Source organism: Mustela lutreola, chromosome 9, assembly GCF_030435805.1.
Source record: "Mustela lutreola isolate mMusLut2 chromosome 9, mMusLut2.pri, whole genome shotgun sequence".
Lineage (NCBI taxonomy): Eukaryota > Metazoa > Chordata > Mammalia > Carnivora > Mustelidae > Mustela > Mustela lutreola.
Window position 1 is genome coordinate 119,857,689 of NC_081298.1, and position 25,439 is coordinate 119,883,127.

Below are 25,439 nucleotides of genomic sequence, written 5' to 3' on the forward strand. Positions count from 1 at the left end.
TTCATGGAAGGCATCCACTTCTGAGGAAGTTTTTGAGAAGCAGTGGGCAGGAAGACTTCTATAGACATTGGTCAGTCTTTTCCCCAGCCTCGCCGGTGCTTCTTCAAGGAATGAGGAGACTGTGGCAGTAGGAACATATGATGTACATGAGCTCATCAACATGAAATTCTCATCAAGGCTGATCTGACTGATCAGAGTCAGATGTTGGGCTGAGCACCCAACATTCTCACATCAGGGACCAATTCTGGGCCCCCGTGGAGAAGACCAGACACCAAGGGAGACCAGCCAGCCACTTTGTGGCAGACAGGTAATGCTAGGACCCTTCCATCAGGGAGTGCGCAGGGATTTGCCCTCTGGGGGGTAAACATTTAAATGAAAATACAGATTTGCCTTTCCTTCCAGCAGTGCTTTTGCCAGCATCAACATTGGTGGACATTCTTAATACCTTGCTCACCATCATGGTATCCCTCACTAAGAGACCCATTTTACAGAGGAAAAAGTGACTGCCATGGGAGTCAATGACTTTATTATGAACCTCATTACCCCAAGCAACTGGCCATATTGGACAGTAGGGTAGAGTAATGAAGACTCAGCTACAGCCCCAAGTAGAAGACAGCACTTACCAAGCTGGGTGTGCTGCCCTTCATGGATAGTGTATGTTCTAAACCAAATTGCTACTTTTTTCATGGCTGGGACACATGAACTCCGGAAACAGTAAAAGTGAGAGAGTTGTGTCCCACAATTAAACCTAGTTCGGGACTCCTGGATGGTTCGATCGGTTAGACATCTGCCTTTGGCTCAGGTCGTGATCTCAGGGTCCTGGGGTCAGCCAGTGTCAGGCTTCTTGCTCAGTGGAGAGTCTGCTTCTCCCTCTCCCTCTGCCCCTTCCCCCAGCTTGTACACCCACATTCATGCCCCCTCTCTTTCAAATAAATAAATAAAATCTTTTAAAAAATAAAATAAAAAATAAACCTTGCTATGTACTTGCAAAATAGTGCTTCCTGTTCCTATGATATACGGCTCTGTTTCCACTAGGGGGACACACAATTCTTTGAATAGAAATTTGAAACTGCATCTGGATATTGCAAGGATCATGACGTCATCAGGCCAGCAAGGAAATAAGGGGGTTACCCAAGTGGCTGGGCAGAACGATAAGGGAGAATAGTGATGCAACCATACAACAGTATCAGGGACAAGCATATCTTTGGAGTTCCTCCAAAATTGCTTCTAGTAATTCCTTGCTCAGTGTTACATGTTAATGGAAATCTATAGCTGTTCAACAAGGCAGGACTGTTTGGGGCTCAAGTCCTTCAGGATTTGTGCCACCGTGCTGGCTAGGAAGATTTCTGAGGGCAAAGAGAACAATGAATAAGGAAGTAATAAACACCAACTACGGTCTCATTCTCTGTTGCAGAATAAAGGACCATAGAAGCTATGCATTTTTCTTCCTTGTTTTGTTTTTGTAGGTATTAATGAACTTCTTTTCATTGCTTTATCCTTTCCTTTTATATGAGATTTGCTGCTGGTGGTTAATGTTATAAGATAGTCCTTAGGTTAGAGTGTCTTAAAGTGGAATTTGTGACTAAAAGAGAAGAGGAAGGAACATCACATCGCAATGGGTGTAAAGATTAGAGGGCAGGATAAGCATGTTTTCATTTGAAGGAAGGAACGGCAGTCTTAAGTGGGAACATAGTTCTGTTGTTTGCTTGAAAGTTTATTAGCCAAAGCAGTGGGCTGCACTAGATATTGTTAATTTTTATTTAGCTTTCATTCTCACTCCCTTCTAATGTCTCCCTCTCCCCTGGGTTATAATGTATGGAAGGGTAAATTCACATTTTCCAGATTTCTACGGAGTTAAGATTCTGGGCATAATTTGAGTTCTGCAGCGACTGATAAACTGTGGTACAGGACTTGGAACATGGAAGGGAGGAAAAGGCCATCCTTCTGTGACCGAACGAACTGACAAGGAAGCGTCTGTGCTCAGTGGTATGTACACGAGCTGGACTCCAGTTTCCCTTGTCAATTCTCCAAGGGTATGGGGCATCTGTGGTGACAGCAGTACTGGCAGCAGCGGCAGTGAATTCTGAACTCACTGATTTTAGAACAATTATCTCGCCACTCTGTCCCCTTCCGCAGGGGAAGTGGGATTCCTCCTCCCAACTTGGCTAATTCCACCCGAGGAGGGAGGGGCCCTCTTGGGTGCCCGAGACCCTCGCACCTGCACCTCTCCCTACGCCCCCCCCCCCCCAGGCTCCTTGGACGGAGCCAGGATCAGAGGCAAGGGGACCCGGGAGGCCGCCAATGGGAGGGTCGTGGGAGGAGCCCCGGGAGAACGGGGTCGGGGGAGTGGGGGTGAGGGGGATGACGGCGGCGAGAACCCCGGCGGGGCGGGGCGGGCCGGCACGTCCCGGTTCGGCTGCGGCGGAGCGAGCGGGGCCAGCTCTGCAGAAGGCGGCGGCTAGCTAGCCGGGACGGTCACATCCCGCTGCAGGGGCCGGCGGAGCAGCCGCACTGCCTCCCGCACCTGGACTCCGGCCAGCAGCCAGGCCGCGCCGGCACCGCCCCCCGCTCAGGGACAGACTAGGCGGCCCGTCTGAGCTCTGGGGTCCCCCGCAGCCCCGCGGCCCGCTCCCGCTGCGCCTCCACCTGCCCTCTGCCCGCAGCTCGGTCCCGCGCTGCCCGCTGCGCCGGGCCCGCGCCGGGATGGGGCAGGGGCAGCGCCACGGAGCAGGGCGATGGGCCGCCCTCTGGGCACCGAGCAGCCCCCCGAGGCCTGACCGACCGCGAGGACCGGCGGGGGTGGGCGTGGGCCGGGCAGAGCAGCGCACTGGGGACACCCGGGCGATGCGGGGGCGGGGAAGGCGTGGGGAGAAACGGGGAGATCCGGGGCAGCTGTGGGCGGTGGGGAGCCGGGGAGAGCTGTTGCCACGCGTGCGTTCTGGGCAGTCCTAGACACCCCCCCCCCCAACAACTCCTGCCACCTCCCGGAGCCCCGCCTGGATGTCAAGCGGATGCCCCAGTGCCTCCCAGCGGACTCGGTGGGGACCATGGCTTCGCTGATGCCCCTCTCCCCATATTTAAGCCCTACGGTCCTCCTGCTGGTCAGTTGTGACCTGGGCTTTGTGCGAGCAGGTGAGTAAAGGGGTAGTGGGGTCGAGCAGAGCTAGTCCGTACCTGGGACCTGTTAACCTATTCACTCTGGCAGCCAACAGACCGGCCTCCCTCTCCTGTGAATGTGACAGTCACTCACCTCAGAGCCAACTCGGCCACTGTGTCCTGGAATGTCCCCCGTCATTGGCTACTCCATTTCCTAGCAAGTACGACTCACCCTTCTGCTCCCTCAGCCTGTGTCCTTGGAACTCTGAGCCTTCCTTCCATTACCCCCACCGGGGACCAAAGCTCCCCTCCCCGTGGTGGGGGAATCAGGGAGCTGGTGTCCCCTGGCTCAAGCTGCCCTTGTCATCCTACTTCGTGGAGTGCTTGGATGTTTGAGTCCTGGGACTGGTGTGAGACCACCCTCCTGTCCCATCATCTCCCCGCAGCGACAGAATGGCCCTGGGCAGTGTGTGATCCGGGAGGTGAACACCGCCACCAGGGCCTGTGCCCTCTGGGGACTGGCTGAAGATAGCGACTACACCGTGCAGGTCGGAGCATCATCGGCCTTCGGGGAGAGAGCCCCCAAGGGCCTCGGGTGCACTTCCAAGCTCTCAAGGGTTCTGACCAGCTACCCTCCAGCAGCTTAACCCCAGGTGAGAGGCTCAGCTATCCTCCACTCCCGAAAGCTTTGGATTCTCTGGCTTTTTACCTGCCCTTCAGCCTCTTGTTTACTTCCCCCCAAACAAGCCACAGTGTAGCTTAGATGAATAAAAGGATGACTTAATTCATCATACTGCCAAGAAACGAAAGGAAAAGGTTGGCAGAGGACTGGGTATAAACAGGCTGATAATGAATCGTTTGGGAGAAGGGCTTTCAAGCTTCCTTTTCCCCACCCTCTGTTCCCAGCCGCCGCAATCTGCGTGAATACTTGCCCGCAACAGTCCTGCTTTTTTGGTCTCTACCTACCTGTCAACCAACAGCTTCCTAGAGAGGGGCTCTCAGGGGCAACGCTGGCCCCAGACTCTCCATCCTTACGGGTCTGCATAGAAGAGCTCTGTGGCCGCTCCCCATAACTTGGAGTCTATCTCTTTCTTCTCAGGTGACATCACAGTTGAGGTTCTGGAGGGAGAGCGACCATTGCAGACAGGGGAAGTGGTTATCATTGTGGTGGTGTTGCTCATGTGGGCCGGTGAGTGAGCAGCTGCACGGGGGACCAAGGAATGGGGGAGTGGGGGCTCAGTGAAGGTGGGAGGTGGTGAAGGCTCAGGAGAAAAGGCAGGGAGGGAAATGCAGCGGGGAGATGCTTAGTTGGGGGTGAGCAGAAGTTTGAGGAGAGGAAGGCTAAGAGGGTGGTGCTCGCATATGAGCACCAGAAATTCAAGGGTTTTCTTCTCAGATTTTCTAGAAAGCTAGTGGGTATCTCACTGCCCTTCAAGGCTGTGAGTGGGGAGGTAAAGATCAAGGTGCAGATTGTATTGTTGTGTTTCAGCTGTCATCGGGCTCTTCTGCCGTCAGTATGATATCATCAAGGACAACCACTCCAACAACAACCCCAAGGAGAAGGGGAAGGGGCCGGAACAGAGTCCTCAGGGAAGGCCGGTGGGGACGAGACAGGTGATGTGATGTGAGGCCGGCGAGGGAGGGAAGGGTGATTTTGCTTCTAGAAGCAGTCAGGGAAAGGGAGAAGGCCAAAGAGGGGCAGGAAGAGAGGGGAAATGGATATTTGGGATGGAGGAGGCTCTTACCTTCCTGACATGAGAGACTCAAGCCTTTTTTTTTTTTTTTTTAACAGAAAAAGTCACTATCCATCAACACCATGGATGTATGAGTGAAGAAACCGAACTCGAAAACAGATGCACTAACACCCTGGGGATGGGGACAGGGTCAGGGAGAGCCTCAGTTGGTGATCTGCCCAAGACTGAAGGATCCCGTAATCTCCTAGAGGGTAATGACACTCCCACAATCTCAGGCCTGGTGCCCATCCTCTTTCCACTGTCAGCAGGGCCAGAAGGTAGGTCTCTTGGGGTCTGTGCCCCTGGACCTGGGGAATGGCTATCAGATGGGAAATGTCCTTCCATCCCCCGGGTCTGGGGGACAGACACTTGTTCAACTGTACCCCACTAGGTCCCAGATGGGCCCCCATTGCACCTGCATCAGGACTCTCGGCATCCCCAGCTGCCCTCACATCTTGCCTCTGGGTCTCAGAGGGGGAGGGTTCTTTGGGTACTCCCCCTCCCCCAGCAACTCAAAGGAATTGTCTGGGTCTGGAGGCAGATGCTGCACTGCACTACTCCAATGTCTTCCACGGAGTCTCAGGGGCTCCCCGTCTCACCTGGTAGCCCCCCCAGCTGCTGGTGACCTCACCCCTTGGACATTTTTCCAATAAATGTTCTTGGACAAACTGGAGATGACTGTTTGGGATACTGTACAGTAAGCTGAAGACACTTCCCCACTGTCTCTCCCCTGACCACAAGGGCCTCTCACCACCACCAACTCGACAGGAGCACTAACATTGTTTTAAGGTGTTTGTTTTGATTCTGTAGCCTTGAATGGGGGGGAGAGGACAGAAATGGGTGTAGAAAACTAGAGCCCTAGTTCCTTTTGTTTTGTTCAGTGAGAACGGGGGGGGGGGGGGGGGGAGAAGGCAAAGAAGGGGGGGTATATAAATTCTCCTGCATCTGTGGAAACGAAGGTCATACCACATGAGAGGGGCCGGTAACCTTTTTAACTTCACTGCCCACATTGACACCCAAGCTTTTCAACATTGATTCCTCTGACACCTCCATCAGCCTCGAGTTAATTTCCAGAAAAGGACTGAACAGTGTTTTGGGACAAATGAAAGAGCAGCTCCACTAATGGATCCTTCAGTGCCACGTGCTCCTATCCTGTGCACTCCTGTACTTCTAGTCTTCCCCACACTCACTTTTCCTTTTGTTTCGTCTGCCTCTGTCTCTGCTGATTCGGTCAAAGTCAATAATAACTGTAAAGTGTAAATGCATTTATTATATTCACTCTCTGCCACTATATCCAGAGGAGGATTATGGAAATAAAACTGAGGGGTTGGAACTCCCCTGTCAAAAGACTTATACTTTGGGCTCTGGGGCTACTTCCTTCCTGTGAAAGTAGAGGCTTTCCTCTACTGTTTCCTAAATTCCAAGGATGGTGCCAGTGAGAGAAATACCACTGTGGGGGAAAAGCTGCAGAACCCAGAATCTGGACATCATATGCTATACTCTCTGGAGAATAGGTCTTCTCAACTGCGGATCTTTCCAGGGGAGGTGTATGAACGCTCCTTTTCTGCATCTCAGTCTCCCTGGCATGTTCCAAGAATTTAGACCAGTAATTCTGAAAGGGACCCCAATCCAAACAGATCAAGAAGTCATTATCCTTTCTACTTCACCAAGCTCCAACCCCAGGTATTACAAAACTTAACTTCATCCTATCAGATAAGCCCAGTTCTCATTGGCCCTCTGCCTTGAACCACAAAAGCATCCAGATCTGGGCAGCAGTCTTTGATCCACTGCTACCCAGTTCTGCAGTAGTACCTCTCACTGGCCACTGGCGCGGAAACACTCACATCTCGGACTCTGGACACCTCATCTCTTGGGATGGAAGTGGCACGGGGTATAGAAGCATTGCATAGATATAGGGAGCTACGAGTTCAGAATATAAAGGCTGTTTCAATGCATCAGCTCTGGGTTGAATCCCAGTTACATCCTTTACTGTTCATTTGTTAAGGGACCCCTCTAACCCCGAGTCTCCTGGCATGTGAAATGGAACTAATAATGCCATCCCCTTCAAAAGCTGTCTTTGAGATTAAATGAGATAATGCATCTACAATCTTTTGCACGGTACCTGGCAGACGCATCCTGAGGATTCGGTTAGCTATCATTATTAGCCTTGTGATACCCCGTGCACATCATAGAGCCTATCTGGGTTCAATCCGGGCTGCTGCAAAACGTATGAAAGCAACCGCCCGGCCTTCCTCCAGGGTTGTAAGGATTAAAAGAAGTGTTCAGCCACACTTTACTCACAATCCAGGCGGGAGGAAGACCGCGATGCCATACGATCTCGAGTTTGCGGAGGGATCGTGGGCGTGGCTTGAGCTTGAGTTTGCAAGCAACGACAGGATTGGTTGAAGAGAGGATTCGCGTCCTCTCGGTCCCGCCCTAGACCTCACTGCGCCTGCGCACGTTCTCTCTGCTTCACAGCGAAGTTCTGTGGTGACTTTGCGAAGTGTGTCTCGCTGTACTCGCGTCAGCGTTAGCGTCAGCGACAGCGCGTCAGCGGCAGTCGCTGCGGCAGCGTGGCGGGTTGTCAAGGTAACCACGGGAGTTGTCGCTGATTGGTGGCATCAGAGAGACAGGTGTTCCTCTGGCAGTTGAAGCACCTGAGGACCCTGCTGAGCCCTCAGGTGAGGAGTTGCGTGCCTCTTCCCTCCCCCGCCAGCCTTAACGTTCCCAGAGAAGTGGGGGGAACTGAAATCTCACGATGGTGAGCGCCTACTGTATGCGGAATCTCTGCTCGGTCGGTAGTGTGCAGTAGCAGGACGGACCGCTAACCGCGGTAGCTTTCGTCCGTTTCCTTTGACATCAGTTGTGTACGAGGCCCCGTGCTGGGCGCACATGGAACCAGCGAACCTATGTCTGCGCCCGGATAAAGGAGCGCTTTAGGTAAAAGCCCCAAAGACGGAGTGCGGAAGACCTCCCGTTCGTTCTGATGATGAAGATCTCAGATTCGGAAAAGGCTGGGCACCGGGAGAGGAACCATGCTGAAGAGAGGCTGGGTTTTGGAGCTAGGAGACCAGCACTCAAGTCCTAGTGCCAGCTGCACTTTCAGTAAATGGTCCAATCCCGCTGACCTGAAGCCCTCGGCACACAGGCTCTGAGCGCCCACCCAGCGGCTTCATTGGGAAAATGGGAGTAACAATGATAGCAACCTGAGGGGGTTTCCTAATTAGGTATGTGTTCCCTTTCTTGTCCTGTCTTTGTGCCTCTATAACCTCTTATTCTTCCTTCCTCCTTCTCGCTCCGTGCTACATTCTGGATAATTCCTTAAGAAACATCCTGCAAGGGGTGCCTGGGTGGCTTGACCCTTAAGTATCTGCCTTTGACTCAGGTCATGATCCCGGGGTCCTGGGATCGAGCCTCAGCAGGAAGCCTGCTTCTCCCTCTCCCACTCTCCCATCCCCTTGCCTGTTTCCCTCTCTCTGTGTCAAATAAATAAATAAATACAATTTTAAAAAGATTATTAAAAAAAAAAATCTTGCCAGTCAGGGGTTCACTTTCACCATCGTCTCATCTGCTATTAAAATCACCCACTGAGTTTTCTTACTTCAAATATTGAATTTTTTATACGGTTTTATTTGGTTCTTTCTCTAGTCTGCCTGGTCATTTTTTCTAGTATATTTGCTGCTGAAGTGAACACAATGTGGCCATTTTTTAGAGTCTCTTGTCCCTTGCTTAATGTTTCATTCCATCTCTTAGGTCTTTAAACATTTTACAGTTCTTTCATATTCCATAACTGGTTTTCTTCCGTAATTGTTATTTTTAATACTGGAAATCCTTGGAGGGCCACAAGTGCTGTAGTTCTTGTTATTGTTTACTCCTTTATGGTGGTTAACTTCTATGTTGGTACCTTTTTTTATTGGGGGGCTCACGTTACATTGGATATAATTTTTAGAATCTCAAGGGCCTAACATGGGCATGTTTTCCTCTAGAGATGATCAGTGTTTGCTTTTGCAGGAATCGGGCAGACTAATGGCTTTTGTTCCCTTTCCTGAAGAGAGGATCCCAGATTTCATGACTAACAGATTCTCAGAATCGCCCCCTCATCCTGCTGGAGGACCCCTGCTTTATTCACCCGCTGCTGTGTTTGCATCAGGGCAACTGTACCCTTTCCGCTTGCTCCCCTGTTTTTTCCTGCTCGGGTTTTAGCTTACCGGCCTTTGCCTTTTTATGTTTTCCTTCCCTTTTCTGTTTTTCTCCTTTTCTTTCTCTTCTTCCCTTCCTTCCTTTTCTTCCCTCCCTCCTGCTTTTCCTTTCCTTTCCTCCCCGCGGGAGACTAGGAAGCAAGCCTAGTGATTTCTTCAGGTGACCTAAGCAACGAAGGTATGCAAAAGTACGGCCCAGGTTAAAGTTGTATTTTAACAGGACTCAAGCCGGAAGCAGAAGTGGTTGCCCACTTTGTCAGTTTACCTGCAGGCATTAGTGCGGGCACAGCTCTGAGTGTCCCGGAAGCTGAGGGCGTCCGTGTAGATAAGGGCTTCTTACCTGCTTGAAGGAAACGAAACGCCGGGCAAACAAGGGCCACTGGGATTCCCTCAGCGTGTACGCGCTGGGGGGGGGGGGGGGGGTAAGGCCTGTCCGTTCTGCAGTGGAGTCGGTGGAGACTCTAACCTGGAATTCGGGTGGGGTGGGGGGACTTAAATTTTACAGGGTGATGGGGTAGGTCTGGAGCAGAGCGGGGGCAGGGAGGGAAGACGGAGGTGATGGTGACCGAAGGTGTGACAACTGTTGCCTACATGCTGGATGAGGGCCTGATGGAGTTGATGAGGGCAACTACACCCGGTGAGGGGCTGGGCTGACAGCCCCAGGAGGTGGTGGGAGAGGCTGGTTCTGAGGCTGGAGGAGCTGGGATGGGCCAGACAACTGGCCCCGCCACCCCTGCCCATCGCCAGTACTCCTCTGCGCCCTGCTGTGCCTGCACTGTTGCTTTCCTGCCTTCTGTCTTCAGGGCCACAGCCTTCTTGGAGACTCTGGAAATGACCCCAGAAACAGAGGCAATGTGGAAAATCTTGAGCAAACTGGCACTCGAGGCAAGGCAGCTCCACATCGCGGAGAGGTGAGGCAGACCAGAGGTGAGGTGCGGGCAGCTAGGAAGGATGGCCAGAGGCCATTTTTGGTGTGGGGGGCGGGGTGTGTGAGAGGCTCCTCCCAGTGCTGAGGCACCAGTCCCCTGCCCTTACAACCAGTAATACCTTCCAGGTAGTTATTCCAAACATTCTTCCATCCCAGTTTATAAGATTTTTTTTGCTTTTGCTTCCCCTATGTAGGTCCCCCTTCAGAGTTTTAACACCCATGCCCTCCAGTCCAGGTGTTGACATGTATTTCCGAATGCAGCATAGGAGTGTAGTTAGTAGGACAGTCTTGAGGTTTTAGACTCTTGCGAGTTACCTGGCTCCATTTAACAGCTTGTATAGCCGTGGGTTAAGTGAACCTTTCCAAACCTTGGTTTCTTAATTTCCTCTCTGTAAATGGGAGGAATGATAGCATTTACCTCCTGGGGTGGTAAAGAAGAATCATAGGGGCAGTGAAGAAAGTAGGAGAATTCTCAGTGCTCAGTAAATGTCAGCTGCTACTGTTTTGCCAGGAGTCCTCTTGGATGCTTCCTTTCCCATGGCCCCACAGGTAGACGACCAGCTTGTCCTAGGGCCCTGACCCAGCGTCTTCAGAACACATCCTGAAGCTCTTACTGTCCAGCCCAGAACAGACCACACCTCTACCTGCAGTGTCACAAAAGCCTCTTAGTCTCACGGATCCTGTTCTTACACACCTACCATCCATTCATCCCACAATAGCTGAAATCATGTGTTACACCATAAATCAGATTGTGTCCTTTATTTGCTCAAACCTTCCAGTAGCTTACTGTTCTACTTAGTATAAGATCCACAGCCCATGACATGTCCTAACTCCTTACAATATTTGGCCTCTGCCCCCTTCATCTTCTAGGTACCCACGTGCCCGTTAGTCTCCAGCCACACTGGCACCCCTTGGGCCCTTTGAGTATCTCAGACTCATTCCTGCCATGGCACCTTACATGCGCTCTTCCCTCTGCCTGGAATAATTTTTCCCCATCTTGCATGACTGACTTTTTCTTGTACTTAGGTCTTGGCACAAATGTCATCTCCTCAGATAGGCCTTCTCTGAGTTCCAGCTGAACTAGCCCCCTCCGTTACAGTTTATATGTTCTGTCACGCTATTCCATTTCACTCTTCTTTCTCTGGAATATCTTTGTTTGCGTACTAACTACTTGTTTCCCCCAGAAAGTAAGTTCCCTGAGAGCAAGGCCCTTATCCGAGTTTCCCCTTGTGTCTCTAGGGGCAGAAACGATGCGCGGCACTTCACCGAGGCTCAGTGTTCGGCTGCTGGGCCGGTGTGTCCGCGCTGATCCTGCAGTGATGCTGCTGTTACTATGATTGCTTCCGCCCTGTAGGTGCTTTTCTGCTTGGGGCCATGTAGCAAAAGCTCGATTCCTGCATGAGACCAAGGAGATTGCAGACCAAGTGTCTCGGGAATATGCAAGTATTATCCTCCTGAATTATTCAGTCTCTCAAGCTGAGATTTCTCTTCACGCGCAGCCCCACCACCCCTGGCTTTCCAGCCATGGCTTGCGCGCCTCCACCTTCGAGTCAGACCGCTCTGGAATGGCTTGCCAGACCTCATCCTTTAAGCCCCATGAAGGTTTTCAGCTTTCTGGTCCTTTAGCTTCGTCGTCTCTGTGGCCTTCCTGTCTAATAAGCTCTCATAGTCAGAATGGCTCCTGCAGTGCTGACAGGATAACCAGAGCCTTCTTCTTCCCCCCGCAGGGTGGAGAAGGAACAGACTTTTACCAGGTCTGAGCACGCCTAGCCATGCTGGAGAAGAACTACAAGCTGGCTGAGATGATCTTCTTGGAGCAGGTGATGGGAGCAGAGGGGCCAGATTCAAGAGGGGAGCTGGGCGGGAGGGGGAGTGAGGCAGCCTGAGGGGAGGAGAGAGCTCCGGGGGAGAGCTTCTAGAAAGGTTGATGCAGCTAAAATGTCACTCCTTCCTTCTGGCTCTGCTCCTTACAGCTATGTCTTTATAAGCTGTCTGCTGCCTCCCCATCTGCCGCCTCCCCCTACCCTAGAGCCTGCCCTGGCCCTGCTTGTGCACACAGGCAAATCCAGGGTTTGTGGGGCCCGAAGCAGATAGAATTTGAGGAGCCCTCCTTAAGAAATAATGCCTTGGAAGGGGCCTATGCAAATGAGGTGCCCTGGGGCTTAACCTCCTTCTGCTTTCATGATAAATCCACTGCTTGTGCATAGGTCAAGGGTGAGGCTTTCAGTCCCCCAGGGCTGCATCATACCCCGGCTGAGGACAGCCTGCCGATCCCTGATGCTCCTCTCACTTCTTGGTGTCCCTCTCTCCTCTGCCGGGGTTCCCCTAGAGTGCCGTTGAGGAGGCTATGGATATGTAGCATGAGCTGCACCGTTGGGATGAGTGTATCCCTGTGGCTCAGGCCAAGGTACTAGCAGTTCTGTCTTCTCCTTGGTGCTCGCAGCTCAGTTCCACCAATATCTGAAGCCTCTTCTTACCAAGGAGGCTATAGGAGCTGGAACAGGGTTGGGCTGGGAGTTGGCACGTTGGTGACCGGGAGGCTTTCTGTTGTTACAGTGGGATTGGAGAAGTTTGGGAAGCAGCACAGGAAGGATGCAAGATTCCTCTCTTGCATGTCCAGGGCCACCCAGCCCTGGAGAAGCTGCGCCGGAGTTACTACCAGTGGCTGATGGACACACAGCAAGAGGAGTGAGCCGGTGAGCTACAGGAGAGCCAGGGGGATGGACTAGCAACCATCAGCCTCTACCTCAAAGCCGGGCTCCCTGCCAAAGCTGCCCGACTGGTGCTGGCCCGGGAGGAACTGCTAGCTAACACCGAGCTGGTAGAAAACATCACTGCAGCCCTAATCAAGGGGGAGCTGTATGAAAGGGTATGGCTGGCTTCCCGTTCCTGTCCCTCCTCTCCAGGTCTCAGCACTCCCTCCTACCCAGGGGAGTCCTGGAGTGCATAGCCCCCCAGAACTGGTGGCTGAGTCTCCACCTTTGGGGGCTGCTACTTGATTCTTAGTGTAGTAGGGTTGTTGTTGTAGTCACGTGGTATGTGTCAACAGGCAGGTGATCTCTTTGAGAAGATTCGAAACCCAGAGCGGGCCCTGGAGTGCTACTGTAAAGGCAGTGCATTCATGAAAGGTACTGCCCCGGACAACCCAGCCTTCCCTGTTAGAGTCTTGCCCGAATAGTCCCCCTGCACCAATTTTGTGCACCTGTTCTGGTGGATCAGCTCAGTTCTCCATCCCTCCACTTGTCACCTATTTTCCACACCCCATTTCCCGGAGTCCCATCCCTGGAAGGCTTAGCTGAGTGCCCTCTCTGACCCTGGCAGCGGTGGAGCTGGCTCGGTTGGCATTCCCAGTGGAGGTGATGAGACTGGGCCTTGGGGGATCACTTGGTGCAGCAGAAGCAGCTCGATGCAGCCATTCATCACTACATTGAAGCCAGGTAGAGGGGTGCAAAGGCGACTGGGTGTGAGGTCCAAGGTGATGGGGCAAGTAAGGGCACCGAGGCTCCGAGAGAGATGGCACCATGTAGGTTGGAGTAGGCTTGAGGTGTCTCCCTACCTCTACCTGTCTTCCTCTTGCCTCATACGCATGGATGCCTTTCCCAGCTCTGCCAGGTGCTCCATTAAGGCAATTGAAGCTGCCCTTGGCGTCCACCAGTGGAAGAAGGCCATTTATGTATTAGATCTACCGGACCGGAATACTGTCGGAACACCACATACAACCACATACAACCACATACACCACATACAACCACATACAACACCACATACAACCCCAACGCGGGGCCCAACACTATGCGTCTCTGCAGGAGTATGAGGTGAGGAAAGTCCCTTGCTGGAGCTGGAGGCAACGCAGTACCGAATGAGAAGAGAACCCAGAACCGGAAGTGGGGGCCCCTCACCAAATCCTTCTTTCTGGGTCCAGCAGCACCAGCCACCCTGAGCAAGAAGAAAGCAGTTTACTTCCCTTATTTCATTCCAACATAACATAGAGCCCTCTCCCAGACCTATAAAGCGAGTCTCCAGCTCTCTTCCTATGGAGCTGTTCCAATGTGGAATTGCCCTGTGTTGTAAAGTACGAGGTCCTTTTCGGTCCTTTTAAACTGCCTGTTGTATTGTCCCCATTCTGGTTTTGGCTGTTTTTTTTGTTTTTGTTTTTGTTTTTGTTTTCAAAACAGTGGAGGGTGTGAGACACCATAGCCCTCTTTTCTTCTGTGTTGTGGACTAAGGACCCGTCCCCTCCCCGCCACTCCAGCTGAGGTTTGCTCTGCCCCCTGCAGGCCGCTCTAACGCTCTTGCTCTAACGCTCTTGCTCCCGGCCTTTTGTATCTGCTGTCTCGAGCACAGATTGCGGAGGAGCTCTACGTTAAGGGAGACCGAACAGAAGATGCAGTAGACATGTACACTCGGGCCGGCAGCTGGGAGCAAGCCCACAAGGTAGAGAGCGGGGCCCGGTTCTCCGAGGGCTCCACCTCTCTGGGCTGTCCCCACTTTCCTTGGGCTCTGATGTCCCCTCTTCACTGGCCTCCTTGAAAGCTGAGAAAAAGCAAAAGATAGAAAAGTCTGGAGCGCTTGGACACCTAGCCGCAGGGAAAGGCAAGGATGAAGAGGCCCTTGTTCCAAACCCGTAATTCCGAAGCGAGCAAAAGGGTTTGGGAGCTGGGGAGCCCCAAATGCCCCTCCCCTAGCTGTAGTCACAGCGGCAACTTCATTTGCTGCTGGCGCCCAGAACCCAGTGGTTGGCGGGAGCACGGGAGTGGGAACACGTGCCCCAGCACAGGGCATCTCTGGCCTTTCTGCCTGAGCAGAATATAGTCCTGACTCTGCTCCTTATGGTCTTGGAATTCCCTGGACTGACCAGGAAAGCATCCGTACACAAACCCCTGTGGTTGTTGGGAAGGTTCAGAGTTGCTGGGAACACAGGTCACCCCCGAGTCGCGCTTCCCTGGCCATCCCGCAGCCCCCCTGCCTGCCTCGGAAGTGCGCTGGAGGTGACTGGGGCTCTGTGTGTCTGCACAGCTGGCGATGAAGTGCATGAGGCCGGAAGACATGTCGGTGCTGTACATCAGCCAGGCTCAGGAGACGGAGAAGCAGGGCAAGTACCTGGAGGCTGAAAGGTGAGCCAGGGCCCCAGAGGCAGCGTGTGGGGAGAGGGGTGCGTCTGAGGATGCGCGCCGTCTGCCTAGAGGGCAGTGATGCGGGAATCTGGGTCGAGGAGGCCCCTGGTGTCTCTCCCCTCCCCAGGCTCTACGTGACAGTGGAAGAGCCTGATCTTGCCATCACCATGTTCAAAAAGCACAAGCTGTATGATGATATGATCCGCCTGGTAGGGAAGCACCACCCAGATCTCCTCAGTGACACACACCTACGCCTGGGCAAGGTGAGCCCTTCTCCGGTCTCGGCCATCTCTTCCCCGAACAGGCCCCACGTCCCCCTCGCCCCATCCTGACCCTCCTTTCGCCAGGAGCTGGAGGCTGAAGGCCGACTGCAGGAGGCCGAGTATCACTACCTCGAGGCTCAGGAGTGGACGGCAACAGTGAACATGGACCGGTCCAATGGGCTTTGGGAGGAGGCCTACCAGGTAAGGAGTCCAGGTCACTCTGGGGACACGCCCGTGCCTCTTCCCCACTCTCAAGTGACACATTCTGAACTGGTCGTGGGTCTCTTTGAAAAATGTCCATACCAACAGGCAAAATTTCACATGCGGTAGGAGGGGTCTGTGGACTACCTGAAGTCCATCCTTGGACCTGCGCAGGCTAACAGACCCAAAACTGAGCCCTCTCCCTGTTCTAGTAGAAAGACCTGACCCTTGTCAAAGCTGCAGTCCGGTCAGCGGGGGAAGGGAGCAGCCCTGTGGCCCTGCGTGGGAGGATTGCCAAATGGCTTTGCTTCACAGGTGGCCCAGGCTCACGGAGGAGCTGATGCCCACAAGCACGTGGCCTATCTGTGGGCAAAGAGCCTGGGAGGAGCATCCTCAGTGAGACTGCTCACTAAGCTCGGACTCCTGGAAGCTGCCGTGGACCACGTCGCCGACAACTGGTGAGGCCCCACGGCTTCTCTCCACTGGCCCCTTTCGAGACAGAGCCTCTACATAGACAAGGAAAACGGCTGTATAGCTGAGAAGTGTTTCTGAAAACGGAGGCAGGAGTGAAGAAATCCTTGGAAGAACGTGATGGAGAGGCAAGGAATGAATCAGTAGCTCTGCCCCTGTTCCCCAAGGGCTCAGAACAGTGTTTAGCTGTTCCAAGAAGATGGAAAGTGATCAGTTTTCCTTCTTTTTTCAAAAAGACCTTTTTAAGTAATTACTATAGCCATTGTGGGGCTTGAACTCAACCCCAGATCAAGGGTCATTCATTCTACAGACTGAGCCAGGCAGGTGCCCCAGAGAGAAGAGCTTTTAAAGCGAAGGTTCACTAAGCCAGTAATTGACTTCTGAGTAACAGAAGTGGGCTTCTGTTAAATGCAAAAAGAGCTTTTCTTAAGCAAATGTTACAAAGACCAGTAATAATCCTGCATCGAGTCAGATGGCTGACAGTAGTCTTAATGTTTTAGAGAGTTTTTCTGCTAGTATAAATGTGGCTCAGGAGGAAGTGGTGGAGAACCCGGAGCCCTTGCTCCCGAGGCAGAGTAGTGCTGTGAGGCTCACTGCGGCCCCCTGCCTCACGCCCATCCCATTCCTTTATGCCCACTGGTCGCAGGAAGCACAGGCTTTTCCAAGTGTCCCCTGACCCCGTCCTTCTTTACGTGTCTGTGTGCTTCTGTGTCACTTCACATGGGTTGTCTTCTCAGTCTGTCCTTTCCCTCCCCTGGCCCCGTCTCTACCCGATTTGTTTTCTCTTGCCCTGCTCCGCCTCTTATAAAATGAAAGTACTGAGTAGGCAGACCTTCCCTACACCTTCCATTTCAGCTCATTTGAATTTGCTTTTGAACTCTCCCGGCTGGCCCTCAAGCACAAAACCCCTGAGATGCATCTCCGACATGCTCTGTACCTGGAGGATGAGGTATGGATGTGCTCCTCCTCCCTTGCTTTTAACCTGGACCTCCTCCTGTCTCCCGGCTGCCATGATGGCAATCTGCTTCTGATCGTGTGCGGCTGCCCTTCTGTCCCTGCAGGTTAAATCTGAAGAGGCCGAAGCTGAATTCATCAGGGCTGGTAAGCCCAAGGAAGCAGCCCTCATGTGAGTTACCTGTCAATTCCTTACGCCCGTCCGCCCAGCCGCAGCCCCAGGACCTGGCATGGCCACCTTCACCTGAACCTAGTACCAATAAATCTTCTACCCCCTCTGATATGGCTGTCTGTCTCCCACTATTGAGGCCTCAGTCCTGGGCTGAGCCTCCCCTGTGTCCTCTTCTGGGAGCAGGTTCGTCCATAACCAGGACTGGGAGGCAGCTCAGCGTGTGGCCGAGGCCCACGATCCTGACACTGTCGCCAAGGGGCTTGTGGGGCAGGCCCGGGGGGCCTTGGAGGAGAAGGACTTTCAGAAAGCAGAAGGGCTGCTGCTTCGGGCTCAGAGACCGGGCCTGGCCCTCAATTATTATAAGGTAGGGCACCGGATTCAGGACCATGAGGGGGAGGGGGAGAGAGTGTAAGAACCCACAGAGCACTACACTAACCAATACTACTGGGAAAGATCCAGAGAGTTAGCACTGGAGAGGTGCAAGGACCTAGGGATCCGTGGCCCATAGTATAGAGCACCTGTGTGGCAGTGGGAAGGTGTCACGCCGGCCTCTGCCTTCCTGATACCTGGAAATCCAAGCAGGAGGCTGGATTATGGAGCGACGCCCTGCGGATCTGCAAGGACTATGTGCCAGGCCAGCTGGAGGTTCTGAGGGAAGAGTATGAGCGGGAGGCTACCAAGAAAGGGGCCAGGTATGATGCCAGGAGGCAGCAAGTGTCGGCAGGGCTGGAGGGTGGGTCACAAGGTGTGCACGGGATAGGCCACGCTGCCCAGCCTGTCCTGGTCACGTGTACTCTCATCTCAGGGGCATGGAGGGGCTCGTGGACCAAGCTCGCCAGTGGGAGCAGGCTGGAGAGTATAGCCCTGCCGTCGACTGCTACCTCAAGGTGCGGGGCTCAGGCAGCAGCAGCCTGGAGGAAAAGTGCTGGATGAAGGTGAGGCGGGCTCCACCCTTCCTGGCCGCCCACTTCCGGGACCGCCCTCACAGCCAGCATTCTTCCTCAGACATTGCTTTTTCCTCCTGGGCCTCTCATTTTCGCTCAGGCGGCAGGTACCTGCTGAGTGCTTGCTAGATGCTAGAGCCAGAACTATGAAAACTATAAAAGGGGATCTGAGGCAGAACGCCTAACAGCCTGAAATTGGGGGAAGTTGGACACCACTGTGGCTCAGCTAATTGAGTACCTCGGTGAAGATAAAGGATGTGATTTGAAGTGGAGTTCAGAGGCGGGTGAGGTCTCGACTGAGAGGGAGGGAGGCTTTGTGAGGCGGGGGGCAGACCTGGGACCAGAGCTGGAAGGGCAAATCCAGAGGCCGGAGCTGGGGCCAGAAGGAAGCCAGGAAGAAAGCAGAGTCTCCTCCTCTACATAGAAGCTCCTAAAGAGAAGAATCTAGCCGGTTAAGCCAAGTCAAGAGGTTTCATCAATTCCTAAACATATATATAATCACATTTTATTATCTTAGAATTTGGGTTGCATGTGAAGTTTTCTGTTTTTTGTTTCTTTTTTTAAGATTTTTATTTATTTATTTGACACAGAGAGATAGATCACAAGTAGGCGGAGGCAGGCAGAGAGAGGGGGGGAAGCAGGCTCCCTGCTGAGCAGAGAGCCCGATGTGGGACTCCATCCCAGGACCCTGAGATCATGACCCAAGCCGAAGGCAGAGGGTTAACCCGCTGAGCCATTCAGGCGCCCCTGCATGTGAAGTTTTAAATGATGTATCTGGGGTACCTGGGTGATTTGGTGGGTAAAGCATCTGACACTTCATTTTCGGCTCAGCACATGATCTCAGGGTTGTGAGATCAAGTTCTGCACTGGGCTCTGCACTGGGTGTGGAATCTGCCTTAGATTCGCTCTTCTTCTCCCTCTGCCCCTCCCCACTCATGCTGTCTAAAACAAAAAAATAACAAAAAATAAGTAAATGATGCATCTTTGATTCAGAGAAATATGGTATTAGGAGTTTGAGGGGGATGTGGAGTCAGAGCCTCCGATCCCAGGTCTGAACTTCTACTTCTGCCTGGCAGCTTCCGAGGGGGCTGGGGCTGGAGTGAGTCACGTGACAGGACTCCGTCCTCTGAGACCCCGCCCCAGGAAGCTGTAGGTGGGGTTTAGAGCCCCAAACGTGGCTTCAGGGCCCCTTCCTCGCGTTCCATCCGTTCGCGGGACACCCAATACCCCTTCACCCTCTGTCCCCCACCCCCCCCCAGCACGACGAATGGGCTTTCTAGTGGAGATCAATTATTGCCCCTTTATTTATGTTAGAGAAATGACAGACCCATTCCCGCCCTTCCTCCCCCCAGGTAGAGAGGCACAGAGGCTCTTTGATTGCTGAGGGTGCCGGTATCCAAGGCAGTGGCTGAGCAGGAAAGAAGCCAGAAAAGAGGCAGGTTGGTGAAGGCTTGAGCCAGTCAGTGAATAATGGGGACGAATCTCTTCTCATCTGTTAGCTTCAGGCCTCTAAACTTGGCCTGTTTTGGAGTATTTTGTGTGTGGTCCCCAGGAGATTGCCCTTGCAATCTTCAGACAGACCATGTCTGAGCCTCTTCCTGGGGCAGCTGTGTTGGAGTCTCTCCTTAGCGGGACTGTGATGGGTTCTCACAGAGGGACTGAGATGGGTTTTCCCACACCAACTGTACTGGCCCCTTTCAAAGTGGCTCTGTTGGCTCTGCTCAGAATGACTGTGGCTGTTCCCCTCACACAGACTGCGTCCACTTCTTTAAGAGGGACTACAGTGAGTTCTCAGGAACTGCGACCACTCCTCTCAGAGGTCCTGTGCTGTCTTCTCTCAGAAGGGCTGTGTCCTCTCACCTCTAAGGGACTGTGATGAGTTTTCTGAAAGAGACATCTCCTCTCACAGGGACTCTGATGGCTCCTTTCAGAGGAACTGTGATGTCTCCTCCGAGGATGACTTCGATGGCGCCTCTCGGAGGGACTGCAATGGCTTTCAGAGGAATTACTTGGGGTTCTCTCCCTTACAAAGCTATGGGGGTTTCGCTTCTTGGGTGTGAGTTTCTCTGTAAGGTGACTGTGTGAGGTTCTCTTAAGGGAACCATGTAGATTTCTCCCTCTGGCTTGAACTCTGGTTCCTATTTTGGAGCTCTTGGACTCCTGGCTAGAGATTTCACATCTGTAGGAGTTTCTCTTATCTTTGCTGCTCTTGTTGTTTTGAACAATGACCACAGCCTGTCCGACTGAAGTGGTTTTGAAAATAGCACTTCTTTGGGAAACTATGGGCTTGGGTCGTTGGGTATGTCTACGTTGGAAAGAGCTACTTCTTTTTGGTTGATGAGCTGATCTGAATTGCTGTATTTCTTCCCATAACATCTTCTCCTGCTTAGTGGTTATGTCTGTTGGCTTTAGCTTACCAACTGACATCCTATCTCTTTTGATATCTCTTGATGAGGAATCATCTCTGGCTTTTCGTTTTGGATGGTGGTTTTTGCTTGAACACAAATGGTCTGGCCTTGACCTGTCCTCAGGCTTCTGTCCAGCAAAAGCCATTATTCTTCGTGCTCTCTGGAATGCTTGCTTTAGGCCTTGAAAAAACAGTTGAATGAATTTGGGTTGGGAGGATTTCTTAGGTTGTCTTTTCGAAGAGGCAGTAGTCGTCTGAGATGCTCCATTCCTCTTCCCTCTTAACTGTTCTTGTAATCCCGAGAAGAACTCCATATTGTGGTTCTACCATTTGTGTAGAACTTTGTGTTTTATCTTCTGCCTCCCGTAGTGATCCTTTTCTTTGGGTATTTTGAACTACGGGTCTTTTTTATTCTCCTTTTAGCCCATGTTTCATCCTTATTGCTTTCAAAGTCACTCTCTGGTAGAGAATGAACTTGAGTAAACTCATAGTGCCCTAGCCCTCCAATTGTCATCTTTCCTGCTAGGGCAGGGCTCCTATACTATCTTTGCCTGTTGTGGACTTGTGCAGGAGCAGGAGACTGGGAAGATATGGACTGGAAATGCATTGTAGAAGTAGGACTCTTGGAAGTTCGAGTATAGACTTTAGCTTTTCTTGGTGATGGTGATATAGAACTCCTTAGTGTGTTGGATCTGTCTCTTCTGTGGTACTTTGGGACTTGGGATCTTTTCCTAGTTTGCAACCTAAAGCCAAAACTCACCTTAATCTCTCCGTGGTTTTCAGGAGTGCTTACAAGGTAGAGCTGTAAGAAGGTAAGGCTCCAAAGTGCCCTGTAATTTATGACAGCAATTAAAATCTACACATAGGCCACACTGTAGGCAGATAGAGTATTTTAAAACCAGACCTGAAGTTAGAGGTAGAAGTACATTGGGGGGTATTTGACTCCTTAACAGTTTTGCTGCCATTTTTAGCTGCAGATCTTGTAGCAACTGGAACTGTTCTGACAAGTCAGTCTTGGCCTGGGGAAGATAACTTGGCTTGAGACAGTGTTGGGACTCAAAAATCCTTGTCTGTGAACTCTGAGTTCTCACTCTCTTCCATTGGAACAGAATCTTTCCTAGTGAAAACTATATTGAAGGAAGACTCTAAATTTACTGGGACAGGAGGCTGACCATCTGTACATGAAACAGGCATGTGCTGAATGACTTCCTGGGATATATCACTAAGCTTCGAACTTTTCTTTATTTTCACACTAGCTCCAGAGTGTTGCTGTATTATGGAGGACATGGAGCTACGTGTCCACATCCTTAAGGCTATTCTTTGTTCATGACCATGATAGGAAGTGTGTCTCTGAATGTAGTTTTTGGACACTGAAGTCTGAGAAATAATACTTCGACTCTTCTCTAGCAGACTCTTGGAAAGTTCCATCAGTTCCGCAGGAACCCCAAATAAATTCTGAATAGATAGATATCTGCAGTGGCTCTTTCCATTAAAGATGTTTGAGAACAAAGGTTCCTTTCCATAGTGGTAGCCAAGATATTCCCTATCATTAGCATCTTGGAGAGATATTTTCTGGGTAGTTGCTGTCTCCAGGAGTGATTGTTCCAGACATTCTGTTGTCTGCTCAAGACAGACCAGTTAAGGCCTCTGAGTTCCTGATCCTGACTGGAAGGTCCTAGATGGTGATCTCCAGCTTTGCAGTGGATGTTGGGATAGGCGCTGGAGTGAATTCTCTAGCTTCTCCACCTGCTTCTTAACAGTCCTCTTAGATATGACACCCACTCCTGGGATCTCAAAATATGGGATTTCTACACTGTTAGCAATCTTATCAGAGGGTTGATTGTGAAGGGAAAAGGGAAGGGTTGACGTTCGTATCACAGTAGGGTCTATAAAGTATTCTTCAGACTGCAAAATATCTGTCCCAAAGTCTTTTATATCCAAGGCCCTTGACACTTCTGGCATCTCCAGATCACAAAGGCTTCCTAATTCAGATGCTTCGACAGAGCTTGAGATGAGCGAGTTTGAAGAGTTCTGTAGAAATCTAGAGAAAGAATTCCCTATTTGTAACTCCTCTCTTGACATAAAATCCTCAGATTCCCTATTCTGATATATCTGTACTAGATTCAAATCCTCACATTCCATGATTTGAGGAGGCCCTGTTTTTATCCCCATTCCTTTCACAGCCTGAAGCCCTTGTTCATGAGTGAACACTGCCGATTCCTCCAAAGAAAATGCTGGCTGTGAGAGTGATTCTGAAGATTTCTCTTCGGTATTTGGCCTCATAGTTAGTTCTACAGGTTCTACCATTTCTTGAAGATGTGGCCTTGGGAAGAAATCCAAACAATCCATTACTTCAGTAGCTGATCCTAAGGAGACTCCTATTGGTTCTACAATCTGAGGAATGGGTAGTGGTGCTAAATCCTCAGATTTTACAATCTGAAGTGGTGGCCCTGGCATTAACACAGTCTTTACAATTTGAAAGCCTATCAACTACATTCTATCCAAAATCTGGTGTGTTGGCTCTGTGGTTAATTCCTTTGATTTTACACTTTGCAACCATAGCCCTGAGGTAAACTCAGAAGGTCTCACATCTTATAATTTTGGAGTCAGTTCAACATAGTCTACCATTTGAGAGGTACCCCCTGGTGTTAATGCTACAGACTTTACAACCTGAAGTGGTGGCCCAAGTGTCACTTTCACATATTCAACAACTTTTGGGGGGCCTATTGAGGTTATTCCTATTGGTTGAGCAGCTTGAAGCTGTGTCTTTGTAGAGCCTGTGACTTGATCTAGTGGCTTTGGACTAATCCTCATAAGCTCTGTAATTTGACCCTGTAGTCCTGGAACTATCTGTGAGTATTTCATACTTTGATTCTGTGACTGTGTCAGCCCCATCGGTCCATCCCCTTGCTGCTGTGTCTCAGATGTGAGCTCTACAGATTCTGCATGTCCTGTAGCTTGACCTGTTTGTCTTGGGGACAAATCTAAAGATTTCTCCCTTTGAAGGCACTGCTTAGAGGTTGAGCCCACAGATTCAGGAGCTGGATATCTTAGCCTTGGTGTCATCTTTGAAGACTTTGGGACATGATGTAATGACTCTGTAGTCAGTGCTTCTGATTCTTCCCTTTGCAGTCTTTTCTCGGAGATCACCTCCACAAATTCTAGCGCTTGAGGATAGGGCCTTGGAGCGCTCTCTGTATATCCAGTGGTTTTACTTATTGGCTTTGGGGTCATGCCAAGGAATTCCTTCTCTGTTGGCCTTGCTTTGGGGGTCAACCCCATAGTTTCTGTAGTGTGATGCTTGGGCTCTGGTGTCATCTCTTCAGATCCTGTAACTTCCTGCACTGGCCTTGTATAGGATTCCCCCGAGTCCTTAACTTGAGGCCATGACTGAGAGAATCAACCTCTTAGATACTTCCAGTGGTACAGTTAAATCCACAACTTTATTGCCATGCATTAACAGACCTAGAATTAACTCCTCAGGTTTTGTACTTTGGGGCTGTGGTTCTGGGGTCAGTGGCACAGATTTCACACCTTGAAATTGAGGTTCTGGGGTCAATTTCTTATAGTTCGTAAATTCTGAATACAGTCCTAGATTCAGATGAACAAACTTCATACTTTGGGACTCTGGGTTCAACACTTCTGGATTCATTCCTTGCATCTCTGATCCTGGTACTAACTCTGGATATTCTTGTATTATGTGTTGAGGCATTCGCGTGTCCAAGGCTTTTATGCCTTGGAGCATTGTCTCAAGAGCACCTTGGAATGGCACTGAGTTCACCTGCATAGATTCTGAAGTCTGGTTCAGTGGCCCTGGAGTACTTCTTAAAGATGATTGTGTCAACTCCAGAGATTCTTTCCTGTGGTGACAAGGGTCGGAAGTCAACTCTACTTCTGCTCCTGGATATCCTGGCTCGGGGATCATTCCTGAAGATTCCAAAGCTTGATGCCATCGGGTTAATCCTTCAGGTTCTGTGGCTTGATGATTTGGCTTGAGGTTCAGCTCTGCAGATTTTACTGCTTGAATGTGTGCCCCTGAGATTGGCTCCTCATATTTCATACTTTCCACCTGTGTTTCAGGAATCACATTTCTACATTCTACCATTTGAGGAAATTTCACATCTTTAAGCAATAGTATTGGGGCTGTCTCCTTAGATCGTTAATCTTGTAACCATGGCTTTGGGGCAAACTTCATGGATTTATTCTCTTCCTGTTGTCATCTTAGGATCAGCTCCACAGCTTTTGTATCTGAAAACTTCGGTGGTAGGGCCAAATGAACATATTCCAGACCTCGCAACTGTGAATTGTGGGTCAAATATAGTGATTTCCTATTTTGCAACTGTGGTGCCTGGGCTAACTCAGCAGCTTTTCCACTTTGTTGTTATGTTCCTAGGGTAAAATGAATAGATTTCACACCTTGAAGCTGAGACCCTGGGGCTAACTGCACAGAAATCCCACTTTCCAGCTGTGAAATAGGAGCCAACTCATTAGATGTTGCAATCTGCAGTTGAAGTTCTGGGGCCAGTTCTCTAGGGCTCACAGTTGGGATCAGCTGTCCATATTTCACCATCTGTGGGACTGAACCCGGAATCATGTCTACAGATGTTACATTGTGCAATCCTGGGGGTAACGTCATAGAATCCACAGTCTTAAGTTGTGGCATTGGCTTCACCCCCTAATATTCTGCACCTGGAAGGAGAGATGTGGTGGTCATTACTGCAGATTCTGTGACTTGATGCAGTGGCTTTTGGCTCATTTCCTTAGATGCTGTTCTTTGACCCAGTGATCTTGGTATTGTCCCTAAATGTTCCATTATTTGATGATGTGACTGTTTTGACTCAGTCACATTTCTGATTATGGGGTCAGAAGCCGACCCCATAGTTTCCACCATTTGATGGCTTTGCCTTGGACTCATCTCTGAAGATTCTAAGATCTGATGCCATGGGGCCAAACTTGG

The 25,439-nt window shown here is 51.1% G+C and overlaps 3 protein-coding genes and 1 pseudogene across 3 annotated transcripts in view; 2 read left to right on the top strand and 2 right to left on the bottom strand.

Annotated features, from left to right (window-relative positions):
* Window positions 1–4,169, bottom strand: part of EIF2AK2 (eukaryotic translation initiation factor 2 alpha kinase 2) — a 38,303-nt gene extending 34,134 nt beyond the window's left edge. Inside the window, exon 1 of the mRNA XM_059188659.1 lies at window positions 4,063–4,169. The gene's annotated coding sequence lies outside the window, so the exon portion shown is untranslated. The remainder of the gene's footprint in view (window positions 1–4,062) is intronic.
* LOC131840548 (fibronectin type III domain-containing protein 4-like) lies at window positions 2,363–5,502 on the top strand (annotated as a pseudogene).
* A 2,565-nt stretch (window positions 5,503–8,067) lies between these two features.
* Window positions 8,068–18,204, top strand: LOC131808435 (intraflagellar transport protein 172 homolog). The gene is given in 20 exon segments (XM_059134371.1): window positions 8,068–9,939; window positions 11,311–11,395; window positions 11,684–11,776; window positions 12,286–12,363; window positions 12,577–12,825; window positions 13,006–13,084; window positions 13,278–13,323; window positions 13,325–13,393; window positions 13,569–13,669; window positions 13,734–13,771; window positions 14,301–14,390; window positions 14,973–15,070; window positions 15,198–15,333; window positions 15,418–15,534; window positions 15,850–15,992; window positions 16,861–16,954; window positions 17,067–17,131; window positions 17,315–17,495; window positions 17,714–17,823; window positions 17,937–18,204. Coding segments are annotated over 20 exon segments (2,346 nt in total). The 5' UTR covers window positions 8,068–9,733.
* A 1,157-nt stretch (window positions 18,205–19,361) lies between these two features.
* Window positions 19,362–25,076, bottom strand: LOC131808436 (uncharacterized protein C2orf16-like). Its single transcript, XM_059134372.1, is given in 5 exon segments — window positions 19,362–20,780; window positions 20,783–21,338; window positions 22,601–22,932; window positions 24,101–24,580; window positions 24,899–25,076. Coding segments are annotated over 5 exon segments (2,460 nt in total). The 3' UTR covers window positions 19,362–19,866.
* Between the last annotated feature and the right edge of the window lie 363 nt (window positions 25,077–25,439).